This window comes from Ruditapes philippinarum, unplaced genomic scaffold (genome assembly GCF_026571515.1).
Source record: "Ruditapes philippinarum isolate M1 unplaced genomic scaffold, ASM2657151v2 ctg4814_1_1_1_1, whole genome shotgun sequence".
In the NCBI taxonomy this organism is placed as follows: Eukaryota; Metazoa; Mollusca; class Bivalvia; order Venerida; family Veneridae; genus Ruditapes; species Ruditapes philippinarum.
Genome location: NW_026857643.1, coordinates 99,838 through 114,863, shown reverse-complemented (window position 1 = coordinate 114,863; position 15,026 = coordinate 99,838). Strand labels below are relative to the sequence as shown.

The following is a 15,026-nucleotide window of genomic DNA, read 5'->3' as shown; positions in this document are numbered from 1 at the left end:
CTAGCAGAAACTTTTTGCTCAAAGAATGTCATATTCATTCAAAGAACACTTTAATTCAAATCATTAATGGGTTTAAAGAAAACTAGTTAGATATAAATTGATATACCATAGTTATTGTTTTTATCGCCTAACAGCTCGGGTGATATAAAATCTTAACAGGTAATATATCCACATATATCACTCCAAAACCAAAATAACATATAATATCTCTGTCTTTATGATAACTAAGATAAATGTCCAAGTAAATAACTTCCAGAACAGATACTGTAGACTCACCAAAGTGCAAACACTACAGTGCAAAATTTGTCCGTATTAATCCAGATTTCCTCTACAGTAAATTGTTGAGACACGCATATCATTACTCATTCTACTGCACTGGACCACCTAGGGTTAATGAGATGAACATATGATCTTATCAGGTGACCAGTCAGAACGCTAAAAGTATCCTATCAGAGTGGCCGCAAAAATTTTTTCTCAGACATTAATTACTTATAAAAAGATTATAGACGTTGTTTATTTAGTGTTTATTACGTGGATTTTATTACAATTAAACTTAATATTTACAGTGAAATATTGTGTTGGATTTTAACGTGTATTTGTTTGGACTATTAATTATATTTCAACACTGGATTTTTGTTCATAGACAAAGTGCAACATGGAGAACTCTACTAATGGGCAAAGTGTTTCTGTTCCAGTAGGGAACTTCACTTTCGCAAGCCCGACAGTCGCTTTGACCAGTACAGTAGGTGCTGAGGCGAACTGTGAAATTACTCCAAGAATTCTACCCCTGGAACCAGAGTTTGCGGACAGTAGGTCCAATATAATCTCTGCAACGGAAATAGAAAATCCGTTTCGTCAAAATAAAGGGAAGAAACAGGATGATGTGGGCATAAAATCGTACGTTGATGCGGAGCTTGCATCAACACGTCTCCTCTTACAACAACAACAACAAACACTATCATCGCTAGTTGAAAGTGTTGAAAAATTGTCATCGAAGAATACTACTACTATGCCTGACGAACATCCTGGATCACTGGTTTCAAGGCCTGAAAAACGCAGGTATCATGCGTTATCAGACTCGGATTCTGATGATAACTCGCAGTACACGGGTTATTCGTCCGACACACGGAGCATCGGAAGGGCTGACTTTAAGGAGAATGACGACATGCATTGTGGAAAAATACAGAAACTCGATGAACTTTTCGTACAGAAAACTAACTTTGGTCCACCTATAAATGAGAGTTTGGCAAAGTCAATAAATAGAGGAATTTCAAACAATTTCGACGTAAAGCAATGCTTGGAAATGGGTGAAAAATATCAAACACCAGAAAATTGTCAGTATCTCTGTGTCCCGAAGTTAAACGAGGAGCTGTTTTTTGAAGACAGTATCGATTCACGATACAAAAAGAATGATGCCATCCTTCAAAAGAATCAACTCATGCTAACAAAAGGAATGATCCCGATAGTAAAAATGATGGACATTATGCTAAGTAAGAAGACAGGAAATGAAGAGTTATTTGATCTTGCTACAGAAAGTATGCAATTGCTTGCATTTGCACACCGAGATTTATCGAACGTAAGAAGAAAAATGTTAAAACCAGCTGTTGCAAAGAAATATCAAAAGCTTTGCACTCCACACTTGCCTCTTACAAGTCAATTGTTTGGGGATGATCTTGAAAAAGAGTTGAAATCCATTACGGAAAGCAAAAGGATCGGGTATCTTGCAACAAATCACCCTGAAAAAAGCAAAAGACCACAACATAGTTCGTATCACAAAAAACCTAACACATCATCATTCAGGCACAGGCATTACCGTCAAGATGATACATCTTTTTTAGACAAACGCCAGATTTACCGGAGTCGAGGCAAACCTCACGGAAGAACACAGCACCAGCAACAACAGAAACACAAATTTCAGAAGTAGAAAAAACTGTGAGTATGCACTGTTTGTACAATACTCCAGATAAATTTCAAGCTGGGAATATTTCAAACCATTTTGAAAATTGGAATTTGATTACATCTGACAAGTACCTGCTTGAAATTGTCAAAAATGGATATAGTATTGAATTTCACTCTATGCCTGTGTTATCTCACCTTAAATGTAATAATAAATTCAACAGTAGTGAAATTTTATTTATCTCAGCAGAAATTGATAAGTTGTTAACAATGAGTGTTCTTACTAAGACTACATATTCACCAGAACAATATGTGTCTGGGATTTTCCTCAGACCGAAAAAAGATGGTACATACAGACTTATTTTAAACTTGAAAGGCTTAAATGAGTATGTAGAGAAACATCATTTTAAAATGGAAACATTAAAAACAGCTATTAATCTTGTTAAACAAAATTGTTATTTTGCAAGTATTGATTTTGCGCAGGCTTACTACAGTGTACCTATTGCTGAACATAGCAGAAAATATCTATGTTTTTATTGGCAAGGTGAAATTTACCAATTCACATGTTTACCTAATGGACTTTCTTCAGCCCCACGTGTATTTACAAAACTACTTAAACCCATGTACTCTACTTTGCGGAAATTGGGTCATTTAAATGTTGCTTACATTGATGATAGTTTATTGTTGGGTAACTCTAAGATGCAATGTAAACAAAATGTGTTAGATACTTTACACTTAGCAGATAATTTGGGATTTACGGTACATCAAGATAAATCTGTAACAGAACCCACCCAGCAAATTGTATTTGTTGGATTTATTATTTGTTCAGTGTCAATGACTATCAGGCTTACACCTGAGAAAGTAGATAGTATCATAAATCTTGCCAGGCTGTTATTAAATCAAACATATGTCTCAATTAGAATGCTTGCAAGCTTCATTGGCAAATGTGTGGCTAGTGACCCTGGGGTTCGTTATGCCCCGTTATACTATAAATCACTTGAGATAGAGCGAGATAACTTCCTAAGGGTTAATAGGGGGAATTTTGAGGCTATAGTAAAACTGTCGGATAAATCAAAGCAGGGCATACAATGGTGGATTGATAACCTCCCATCTGCTTATAAGCCAATTTCTTTGCAGAATCCAGATAGGAAAATGGAATCTGATAGTTCTGGGTTTGCATGGGGTTGTCACGATGTCACTTTTGATATAAAATGCAGTGGGGAATGGAGTGAGAATGATAAACAATATCACATTAATTACCTAGAATTAAAAGCTGCATTTCTTGCTTTAAAGCATTTATGTGCTCATGTGTCAAATGAGCATATTTATTTGTATTTAGATAATACAACAGCAATAAAATATATTTCTAAAATGGGAGGGAGAAAAGAACAGCTTAATGACCTGGCAAGAGATATTTGGTTATGGTGTATTGATCGTAATATATGGTTAAGCTGTTTTCATTTACCGGGACACATGAATAAGACTGCAGATAAATTAAGCAGAAAATTATCCGATGATATGGAATGGTCATTAGATTCCAATTGTTTTAGGACAATTGAACATCAATTTGGAAAATTTGATATTGATTTATTTGCTTCATCAAAAAATAATAAACTGAAATACTACGCAAGTTTTTTGCCTGATAATAAGGCATTCGCTATAAATGCTTTTTCTTTGAATTGGCGTGAATTTTTTTCTTACATTTTCTGTCCTTTCAGCATGATAGGGCCAGTATTACAGAAACTTTCCAACGACCAAGCGGAAGCAGTAATTATAGCTCCATTCTTTGCAACACAGCCATGGTTCCCACTACTTTTAAGCATGATTTGTCAGCAGTCATACCTCCTCCCACCGGTCGCAACGATTTTGAAAGCATGTCGGCCGGGACTAAAACACCCAATCCCGAAAATGAAACTTGGAGTCTTTCGAATCTCCGGGAAAAGCTTGTCTTGTCAGGGGTACCAAGAGACGCTGCCGATGTTATCATTACCGCTTGGCGAACAAGTACTCAAAAACAATATGGGTCGTATCTCAAAAAATGGCATGACTTTTGTAATCGGGAAAAAATTGATCAATTTCACCCACCTGTAAATTCTATCCTTCTGTTCCTATGTGACATGAAAAATAATGATTTAAGTTACAGCACGATTAATACAGCTAAGTCTGCCATTGTCAGTCAATCAAATTTGTTTTACAGTGATGATCTCGGAAATCATTTATTAATAAGAAAATTCATGAGGGGAATTTTTAACATTCGCCCGTCTTTCCCAAAATATAATTGTACTTGGGATGTAGAGACAGTTCTTAAATATTTGAAATGTTTGCACCCTTTAGATAAATTATCATTGTTAGATTTGTCTAGGAAACTAGTCATGCTTCTTGCTTTAACTACTGGTCAGCGTTTACAAACGCTGTTTTTGTTAGATATTCGAAACATTACATGTGCTGAAGATTTTGTGAAAATAAGAATAGGTGATCTGTTGAAGCAATCAAAGCCTAATAATCACCTCTCAGAAATTTATATCAATTCTTATTCGGATCATAAAATTTGTGTTGTAAAAACTCTACAGAGCTATATACAAAGAACAGAAAGTTTACGAACTGAGTGTCGTTTATTTATACGTACACAAAAGCCTCATTTTGGTGTATCCAAAGATACTTTATCTCGGTGGATTAAACATGTTTTAAAGGCTGCCGGTATTGACATTGCGCTATTTAGTGCGCACAGCACAAGATCTGCATCCTGCAGTGCAGTGTCTAGCATGGTACCTGTGAATACGATTCTCAAAACTGCAGGATGGAAGAAAGAGAACACTTTCCGTAAATTCTACAAATTAGATGTAACAAATGATTCATCATTTAGCACCAGCATTATCTCTGCTGGTGAAACAAATTAAGTTGTTTACAACTTTGGGTCAATCTTGACACTGATTATCTGATAACAGTATCTTAGATTTATGATCTAGGGGTGGTCAGCGTGCGAACATAGATGTTTGTGTAAATACATAGTTTCTCTTCTTTATTGTGTTTGTACAGTTCTAATTAAGTAGAAATGTAGATTTTGTTTTACTTGTGCAGTTATTATTGAGTATAAATGCGTACTACATTTTGTCTTTACAATATTGTTTTGTTGTATAAAGATGTTTATATATGCATATAGTATTTTACTCAATATGTTAGAATTTTGATAAATAAATATCAGTAGTATTTTAAACCATTTTATAGTGGTTATACTCTCTTCTCATGACTTATCAAAATGCGAGATTATTCTCTAAATTCTCATTAACCCTAGGTGGTCCAGTGCAGTAGAATTAATAAATTAAACGAGACTTACCTGGAAGTTGAAGTTCAATTATTATTCTACTGCTACTGGACCACAGGGTTTAATGCCCACCCGATTATATTATCCCACCCTATAAATAATTAATCATCGCATTTTGCATATTTATGCTCTGAAAGTCTGACTGGTCACCTGATAAGATCATATGTTCATCTCATTAAACCCTGTGGTCCAGTAGCAGTAGAATAATAATTGAACTTCAACTTCCAGGTAAGTCTCGTTTAATTTATTAATTATACATACCTATGCTAACTTCAAACTCCACAGGGGCATCTATAGCACTGACCATGGTTGCATTTAAGAAAGCTGCATGCAACTTAAAATGTCTTTTTCCCATATATTTCTGAAAAATTCACACAAGCAATTATTTTGAAAGTCTACTAATTTCTTGAAATCATTTTTAATTTATATCCAATTACAGTAACTATTTAAATATATTTATAATTCATGTGAACACAATTATTCATTGTACATTTTTCAACCTTTAGATGGATTGATTATCATTTCACTAGCATCATCTAATGTTCATTATTCACTTAAATAAACATTGAAAAAATCAATATGTTTAAAAATAACAAGTTTGTTAAAATTTCAACTGACAAGGGACTACGTGACCCGGGGCACGTTAACTGCACAATAAATGACGTTTATGACGTTGTAAAATAAAAACAAAATGTAACAAGCATCATCCCTTCCGAAAGAATTCTCCCTTAAAGTGTTCTGTGTGTCTAAATCATGTAACTTTGATCAGACCTCATATGTGGAGATGAAGCAAGAAAGAAAATTAAAATTACAAGTGCAACTGATTTCACTAACACCATTATTCTCATAGTAAATTACACTCACATTAAGAGTGAATTGTTAAATTATTATTACTAATACATATATAAATTGAGTTACATAAAGGTTGCCTTGAATGCTCAATATGAACATACTCTCATAGTCATAATGGGCTTTTAAAGGTAAGAATACTGACTTGAGGTGTAAAACCAGGATCATCTTCACCATCTTGTTCTTGTCTCTCATCATTATCAGCTGTATCAGTACCATCATTTGTCTTCTCCTCCTCGTTGGTTTCCTCTCCTTTATCTTCACCATCTTCTCCAGTCTTAACAACAAACATTTATACATATGTTATTATTTAGTTAAACATATCTTATTTAGCAAATTTACAAGCATGTATAATTTTACATCACAATTAATTGGTGAACAAGCAAAACATATACAGTATTAATTCCTTTCAATGTTTTAATATTACTAGTTTTTTGACAGTTTAGATTTCTGACAGATTATATGGCCTAATATAAATACAGATTATTTGGCCTAATATAAATACAGATTATATGGCCTAATATAAATACAGATTATATGGCCTAATATAAATACAGATTATATGGCCTAATATAAATACAGATTATTTGGCCTAATATAAAATACAGATTGTTTTGCCTAATATAAATACAGATTATCTGGCCTAATATAAATACAGATTATATGGCCTAATAAAAATACAGACTAATTAGTCTAATATAAATACAGATTATTTGGCCTAATATAACTGGTAAACTGTTAAAAGATCATTTTGGTTGGATGAAAAATATGATAAAATTCATATATTTTCATGAGCCAGAAATTAAACCCAATACATATAATATCAAGCAACCTTTTACACATGGCCAAATCATCTATCAAAAGTTATTTGTAATACTACACAACTGCTTTTTTTTATTCAAAAGGAAAATTATTCTATAAATGTGCTGTAGCTGTGTATATCGATAACATAAACATCACAAATGCCTTATGAAAATCACTGTCACGAACTTCCACTCCAGTATAACTTCATAAATAACTGAAACTACCCTATAAAATGTTGGGCAGTAGTCAGACAGCACATTTTTCCCTCCATAAAAGGATTTGTTAAAGATATATGTTAATAGAGGGAACACAACTTTACCTCTTGTTCATGTTTATCCTCCGTTTCTACTTTCTGTTCATCTTCAGCATTGTCAGGAGAATCTTCTGGTGGTAGTGCAGTGTCATCCTCCATTTCTTGCCCTGTATAAAAATTATCCTTTTTCCATGTAATGTATGCTTATACACTACACAATGTACTTTACAATGAAGCTTTGACAATGCCACAAAAACCAGCATTGAGCTGGACCAGCTCCAAATATGTCAAGTCTAAAGCACACTCTTTTGATGTCTTTTTTTTTGTTCTTTGTTTTTTAGTTGGGTTTTATGTCACAGCAACATAGTATAGGTCATATGACAACTTTACAGCTTTACTGGTTGTGGTAAACAACAGGTGCCCGTCTATTATTTCAGGAATAAATGGGCACCTGAGTAGAACCACAGACATACCGTAAACTAGCTGCAAAGCTTTCTCACATGAAAGATTCCAATATCCCTGTTGGAATTCGAAACCACAATGGGTTGGGGCAAGTGGTGTATTTTGATGTCAAAATCAATAAAACTTAAAATTGATGTCTCCAAGTTTAAAGCAGAACAAGTGCAAAACAAAATATTTTACATACATGTAGTAAAGCTTATATCAAACTACTAAAAGTGTCAATAATGTCTTACAGTTGTATACATTTAACCCTTCAATTGATGAATTTTTGGAATAGATTTTCCCATTTTTTTTTAGAGCAGTTCATTCAACTTTAAGGGATTTCAATATCAATATATAAAATCTGTGCTTCCAATAGCAAGATCAGTTGTAGACTAAGCTGTTTACTGGTGGCGAAAGCTCATTCATCTGATACATTTTATTTTAAATCATACCTGTTTCTTCCATTTCTTTTTCATCATCTTTACCACCATCGTCATTGTCATCATCAAAGTTAAGGTCATCTGGAAGGTCAAAGTCATCAGGGGCCTGCTGTTCTTCTTGTTTACCATGGTAAGGGTCAATTTGGTCATCGTCATAGTTATCCTATAAAATTAATACATGTATCAATAATGTTGATCATTCGCACATAAATTTCATGCTGTCTTTATCACTGTTTTGTCAGTAAAACTTTAAGACAGATATCAAAAACAAATGGCAGCTGCAGAAAGGTATACAAATGTTTTCAAAGATGGACTAGACAAGTCAAGTCATTAACTTCCATTAGACAGGTCAAGTCAGTAACTTCCATTTAAAACTGGAATGAATCTGTATAAAATTTCAAAGTCATGTACAAATTACACTTTAAAGCCTTAATCAGGGATAGACATTTATTATCAAATTATTATTGATTGAGTGTAAACATTTGATATTATATTTTTTATCTACAATTATGACATTATTATTACATTGCTTTACTTAATGAAATTGTCCATGTAATTTCTCTGAACAAAGAAGACTTTATCAAAAATGTAGCACACAATCATATTAAAACTGTCTTAACTAGAACAAATTTTACCTGATCTAGATTATCCAAGTTATTTTGTTTCTGTTTATCATCATTTTCCTCTTCTTCAGTCTCATCTTTGTTACCTTGTTCCCTATCCTTATCATTCTCAGATTTGTCAGCATTGTCATCTTTAGCAACAAGTTCTGGTTCACTTTGTTTACCATCACCTGGCCCAGATTCTTCTTCTTTCTCTTCCTGCATTATATTACAAAATAGTATCAGTTACCTTCCCTTTGTTTTACCTTATTCAATTTTGAGAAATGTCTAGGTTTTAAGCAGTCTTTTATAATATTCCTCCTTATTAACCCAATACAGTACCTCTGCTCAATATTTTCATACATCCCGCATATAGTAAGTTTTTCTTCTAAATATTTATCATACAGCTCAAGTCATACATGCCATATTTCCAGCCACCCAGATAGGGGGATTTGGCTATAAAAAGCAGGGGATTTGGACCAAAAGTAGGGGGATTTTTAAGCAAGCACAAACCAGTCGTAATCTTAAAACGATGCAAACATTTAATTAAATTTTCCCCATTTTATTATGAAAATGAACATTTCTACAAGTTTATTTGATATTTTCAAGTTTTAACGTACATGCATGACTGTGAAAGAATAATAGGTAAACAATTGCAAATAAACATAAGTACTTTAAATATTTGATGTAAATAAAATAAGAATCCCTGTAAAACAAATATAATTAATTGCATGTATATCATATAAAATACGTTTTTATATCAGATATATATTGAATCATTTTAGTACAAATAACTTGAATTTGATGCATTCAAAATCATTAAAATAAATATACTTTAACAGCCAAAGATTTTTCTCTTTAAATGAAAGGTTTCAGAGAATTTATGTAGCCATAGAAAGGTGAAATAAAAAAATACTGTCTAACAGTAAAAAAAAATCTGACACAAATCTTAATCCCTTATGTACTTCACACCTCAATTTGTAAACACACATTGATTGCCTTATATGGCAGTAGGGAGTCTAGACACTACGTCACTTGATACCTGTATGTACATGTAAACTGTGTAATTGATGCAGGGTTGTGTAAAGGTTTTTTGGAGTGTACTGACTACTGGATAATAATTGGACCTAATTATTTTGGCCCTTTGGGTGTTAAAACAGGTATTATTTATTATTTATCTGATTGAAACGGATTTTTACCTCTTTCAATCCCTCCTCAGTGTTTGTTGCTTACTGTGAGACAAAGCTAGTTTATATTATTTTTGCAACAACATAGATCACAGTTACATAAAAAATGATAGTTTCAAACATTGCTAATCTGTGATTCTTTGAGATTCTATTGCCTGATCATTATTTTTTTATCTGCACTTATCAACTTCAAAGACCCAATGCCGACAACAAACTCAAGGCGGGGTTACATAGCCCAACAAAATTTGATACGTCACACATTCAGTATCGGACGCTGTCATTGGTTAAGCACCTGCAATACTGACACTGATTGACAGGTTTATCAAAGAAGAATTTGTTATTTCTTGACAGCTGAAGTGTGTCGGAGTAACTAACAATACAATTATCCGTTAGACCCCTGCTGTTTAATGGGGAAATATTACTTCAGGCATATATATAGTTGTAAAAGTTGTTTAAGTCTATTGTTTAATTATGTTTATTGGTAAAAATGATGCTTTAACTTTTTTGTTGGTTGAATTTTTTAAAATCGGGGGATTTCGATCCCACGGCGGGAGATCGGGAGACATGGTGGAAAATCGGGGGTTTTTGTCCCCCGGCGGGGGATATGGCATGTATGGCTCAAGTGTACAATCTAAACATAATTTTTGAAATTGTTGACAAAGATTTAGCTAATTTGTATGTCAAATAAATATACATTTGTACCAGTCACTATTACCAATTACAGTCTAACTTGCCCATGCTACCATGTGTATTAAGCGACTTTTGTCTTAAATGACCACCTTAAATTCCCCCCGATCAATTTCTCTCTATATCTTTAAAGTATTTAGCAACTTTTGCTCAATGCAACCAGCGACCGCTTATTAGTCATCAATCTTTTCATTAAACAACCACTTTTATCTGTCAAGTAATTGTGTTTTTAGAGAATGCTGCCTCGTAAAGTGTCAAAAATCAAACACAACAAATAAACGTGTGAAAAACTCTATTCCCCAAACTGTTTTAGCGTATGCAAATGAAGTTAAGTATATGCGTGACGTGTATTATCCAATAATATCGAATAAACAATGCAACGCTCCGCCCCTACTTAGATGGTGTATACGCTTCGCTTGTTGACATTTAGACTGCATTTATACTGACCTTGAACTTGATCAGCATTTAAATTAATCGTAACAAGTTTATTTCAAACAAAAAAATGCACAACAGAAAAAATCTTCACTAATAGGGTTTTTGTGTCAGAGTAAAGGACAAACAACGGAGAAGTTAAACAATTCTGGGAAAAGTGTCAAACATGTACGTAATGGATCAAAACTGTTTTGTCAATAAATATCAGGAAGTTATTTTTACATATGCATCCATTTAGATTATAAGAGTGTACTAATTATTCAACATTTATATAAAAATGAAGTTGTAAAACATTCCCACCACATAAGAAAGATGTCACGTATAAATTTTGACTTTTTTATCGTGCTTTGTCTTAAGAGACTGTTTCATTAAGCGACCGTTTTGGGTGTTTCCCTTGTGCGGTCGCTTAATACAAGTTTGACGGTATATTACAAGACGTAAAACTTTTGCAAACAGTAAAGTAAAACCAAAAATTCTATGTTGGACCTTATTAACAAGCATTAATATCCTACTCCATTAACTGTATAACCAGGCTGTAGAAACAATTTTGACATTCATGCTGACACTGAATGAATGTCAGCTTTCTCAAACTCATCAATAATGTTATTATTAAGTTTATTATCACCAACCTCATCCCCATTATCCTCCAAATCACTGCCCCACATCTGTTCATCTAGCTTATCATTATCCATATCATCAACCTCTCCCATCTGTTTATCTATCTCCTCCTCATCACCACCATCATCTTCCTCATTGTCTTTCTCTTTATCAACATCTTCTAGATCCTGAGCCTTGGCATCAAAGTCTTCAGACATCTCTATAGCATTCTCTTCTGATTTTACATCAGGCTGATTGTCAGGGTCTTCTTTGTTATGATCTTCTGGTCTTTTTGCTTCATCCAACTTAAAAATATAACCAATATATCTTAACAATACGTCTCTTAAGTGTTTTGTTTGTACTTTCATGTTGATAAAATATCAAGCATCATACAGATTCTCTTCTGTACTTTCAAAATATAATAGATATTCTTTGCTTAGGCTGTCACTTTGTTTGATATACAAATTCCTTTACCAAGTTCATCTGGAATACTAGTATTCTTACTTTAGTGTTTCTTGCTTTTAACATTCAATTCTACAAGATGTACTGTACTTCATCCTTGAAATGATTTCCTCATAGAAATCAAAATTAAAATGTAGTCATAATCTTTCTCTGTTCACACAAATATCATCAGTATATAAATATTATCATATCATTACATTCATCTTGAAGCAATAGAAACAAGAGCCATGTCAACATGGCCATCCCCCCGCCGAATGTGTTTGCTCATTGGAAGAATGTTTATGTAGTAGAGCAGAATAATTCCATTTTAAGAGGTCTTTAGATAATGAAAACTGATGGCTATAGTGATTACAGATTTGAAACCTATGTGAATACTGATGGCTATAAAATAAAGGGCAATAACTGAAAAATAATGCAGGGTAGGTTTTCATTCTTGTTTGCTGCATCCCTCCTCAGTAGAATCTATCCACCTATGAAGTTTCAAGTTGATACCTCAAATACTTTTTGAGAAAAAAATTGAATTGAAAAATTAAGTATGAAAAATAACAAAGGGCAATAACTCAAAAATTATAAAAGATAGAGTTATCATTCTTGTGCACTGCACACCTCCTGAATTAGATCTATGCACCTATGTAGTTTCATAATGATATCTCAAAGGCCTTTTGAGTTATGCTTTGGACAAAAATTAATTTTAAAAAATAACAAGAGGGCCATGATGGCCCTTAGGTCGCTCACCTGTATATAGGCCCCCCAACCCCCCAATGCTGCAGGGCCAATTTAACCCAAGGGCTTTTATTTGCACAAACTTGGTAGACACCCATAAGAAGATGTTTCATGCTAAACATCTAAGCTCTAGCTCTTTGGGCTTTTTTTAAAGAAGATTTTTTTTAAGTTTTTGCTATACACATATAGTAAAAAACAATGACACCCCTGGGGCCGGGCCAGTTTTGACCCCAGGGCTTTTATTTGAACAAACTTTGTAGACACTTACTAGACAAGAGCCCGGTTTGAGCCGGGTGATGCTCCCCGAATAGGTTTTGGACATAGGAAAGTACACCTCTTGTAGTTTCAGAGTTATGTCTGTGGAAAAAGTCCAAAGTGCAATAATTCCAAAATTAGGCAAGGCATAGTTACAGTTCTTTGCACTGAACTTCTAATCAATGTGATCTATCAACCTACAAAGTTTCTTGATGATATCTCTTATGATTTCCGAGTTATGTCTTGGACAATTCAAAAAGTAAAAATAAACAAAGGGAAATAACTCAAGAATTAGGCAAGGTAGAGTTATGATTCTTGTGCACTGCACATCTACCCATTGAGATTTATCTACCTAAAAAGTTTCATGTTGATATCTCTTATAGTTTTACAGCTATGTCCAGGACAAGATTTTTCTAAAAGGGGAGATTATTAAAAAATAAGGCTTAACAGAGTTATGGTTCTTTTGCACTGCACCTCTACTCAATGAGATCTATTTACCTACAATGTTTCATGTTGATATCTCTTATAGTTTTAGAGTTATGCCCCGGACAAGAATTTTTTATAAGGGGAGATAATTAAAAAACCAGGCAAAATAGAGTTATGGTTCTTTGACACTGCACTCCCCATCAATGCCCTCTACCACTGTATGAAGTTTCAACAAATTATATCCAAGGGTTTTCAAGTTATATTCCTGACAAAGTTCAATTTCAAAGTATTAAAATAAACAAAGGGCAATAACTCCAAAATTAGGATGAAAAGAGTTATTGTTTTTATGCACTGCACATCTACCCATTGAGATCTATTCACCTTCAAAGTTTCATGTTGATATCTCTTATAGTTTTAGAGTTATGCCCCGGACAAGATTTTTCTATAAGGGGAGATAATTCAAAACCTGGCAAAATAGAGTTATGGTTCTTTGACACTGCACTCCCCCTCGATGCCCTCTACCACTGTATGAAGTTTAAACAAATTATCTCCGAGGGTTTTCAAGTTATGTTCCGGACAAAGTTCAAAGTATTAAAATTAACAAAGGGCAATAACTCCAAAATTAGGATGAAAAAAGTTATTGTTCTTATGCACTGTACATCTACCAATTGAGATCTATTCACCTACAAAGTTTCATGTTGATATCTCTTATAGTTTTAGAGTTATGTCCGGACAAGATTTTTCTATAAGGGGAGATAATTCAAAAACCAGGCAAAATAGAGTTATGGTTCTTTGACACTGCACTCCCCCTCGATGCCCTCTACCACTGTATGAAGTTTCAACAAATTATCTCCAAGGGTTTTCAAGTTATGTTCTTGACAAAGTTCTAAGTATTAAAATTAACAAAGGGCAATAACTCCAAAATTAGGATGAAAAGAGTTATTGTTCTTATGCACTGCACATCTACCCATTGAGATCTATTCACCTACAAAGTTTCATGTTGATATCTCTTATAGTTTTAGAGTTATGCCCCGGACAAGATTTTTCTAAAAGGGGAGATAATTCAAAAACCGGGGAAAATAGAGTTATGGTTCTTTGACACTGCATTCCCCCTCGATGCCCTCTACCACTGTATGAAGTTTCAACAAATTATCTCCAAGGGTTTTCAAGTTATGCTCCGGACAAGACAACGGACGGATGGACAGACAGATGGACGGACAGACGGACAAGGCGCCGACTATATGCTCCCCCGAAATTTTCGGGGAGCATAAAAATGTTTCATGCTTCATATTTTAACTCTAGCTATTTGGGTTTTTTCAAAGAAGATTTTAAGTTTTTGCTATACACATAAAGAAAATCAATGACCCACGGGGTGGGGCCAATTTTGACCCCAGGTCTTTTATTTGAACAAACTTTCTAGACACTCACTAAAAGAAGTTTCATGCTTAATATTTTTACTCTAGCTATGTGGGTTTTTTCAAAGAAGATTTTTTAAGTTTTTGCTATACACATATAAGGAAAATCAATGACCCCCGGGACGGTGCCAATTTTGACCCCAGGGCTTTTATTTGAACAAACTTGGTAGACACCTATTAGAACATGTTTGATACTAAATATCTTAGCCATAGCTCTTTGAGTTCTTTAAAA

The 15,026-nt window shown here is 33.8% G+C and overlaps 2 protein-coding genes across 2 annotated transcripts in view; one reads left to right on the top strand and one right to left on the bottom strand.

The window, feature by feature from the left end:
* LOC132750485 (SUN domain-containing protein 2-like) overlaps positions 1–15,026 on the bottom strand; it is a 30,817-nt gene that overhangs the window by 3,758 nt on the left and 12,033 nt on the right. Inside the window, exons 4-9 of the mRNA XM_060740481.1 lie at positions 11,546–11,818; positions 8,644–8,829; positions 8,021–8,171; positions 7,191–7,291; positions 6,213–6,344; positions 5,480–5,579 (exon numbers count right to left, since the gene is read on the bottom strand). Coding sequence (XP_060596464.1) covers positions 5,480–5,579; positions 6,213–6,344; positions 7,191–7,291; positions 8,021–8,171; positions 8,644–8,829; positions 11,546–11,818 — 943 coding nt within the window. The remainder of the gene's footprint in view (positions 1–5,479; positions 5,580–6,212; positions 6,345–7,190; positions 7,292–8,020; positions 8,172–8,643; positions 8,830–11,545; positions 11,819–15,026) is intronic.
* On the top strand, positions 371–3,746 carry LOC132750482 (uncharacterized). Its single transcript, XM_060740478.1, has 2 exons — positions 371–1,932; positions 3,615–3,746. The coding sequence occupies exon 1, from the start codon at positions 656–658 to the stop codon at positions 1,922–1,924; it is 1,269 nt and encodes a 422-aa protein (XP_060596461.1). The 5' UTR covers positions 371–655; the 3' UTR covers positions 1,925–1,932; positions 3,615–3,746.

What these genes read in the sequence shown, in the direction of transcription:
- LOC132750482 (XM_060740478.1), top strand. Translation starts at nt 656, where the DNA reads ATGGAGAACTCTACTAATGGGCAAAGTGTTTCTGTTCCAGTAGGGAAC.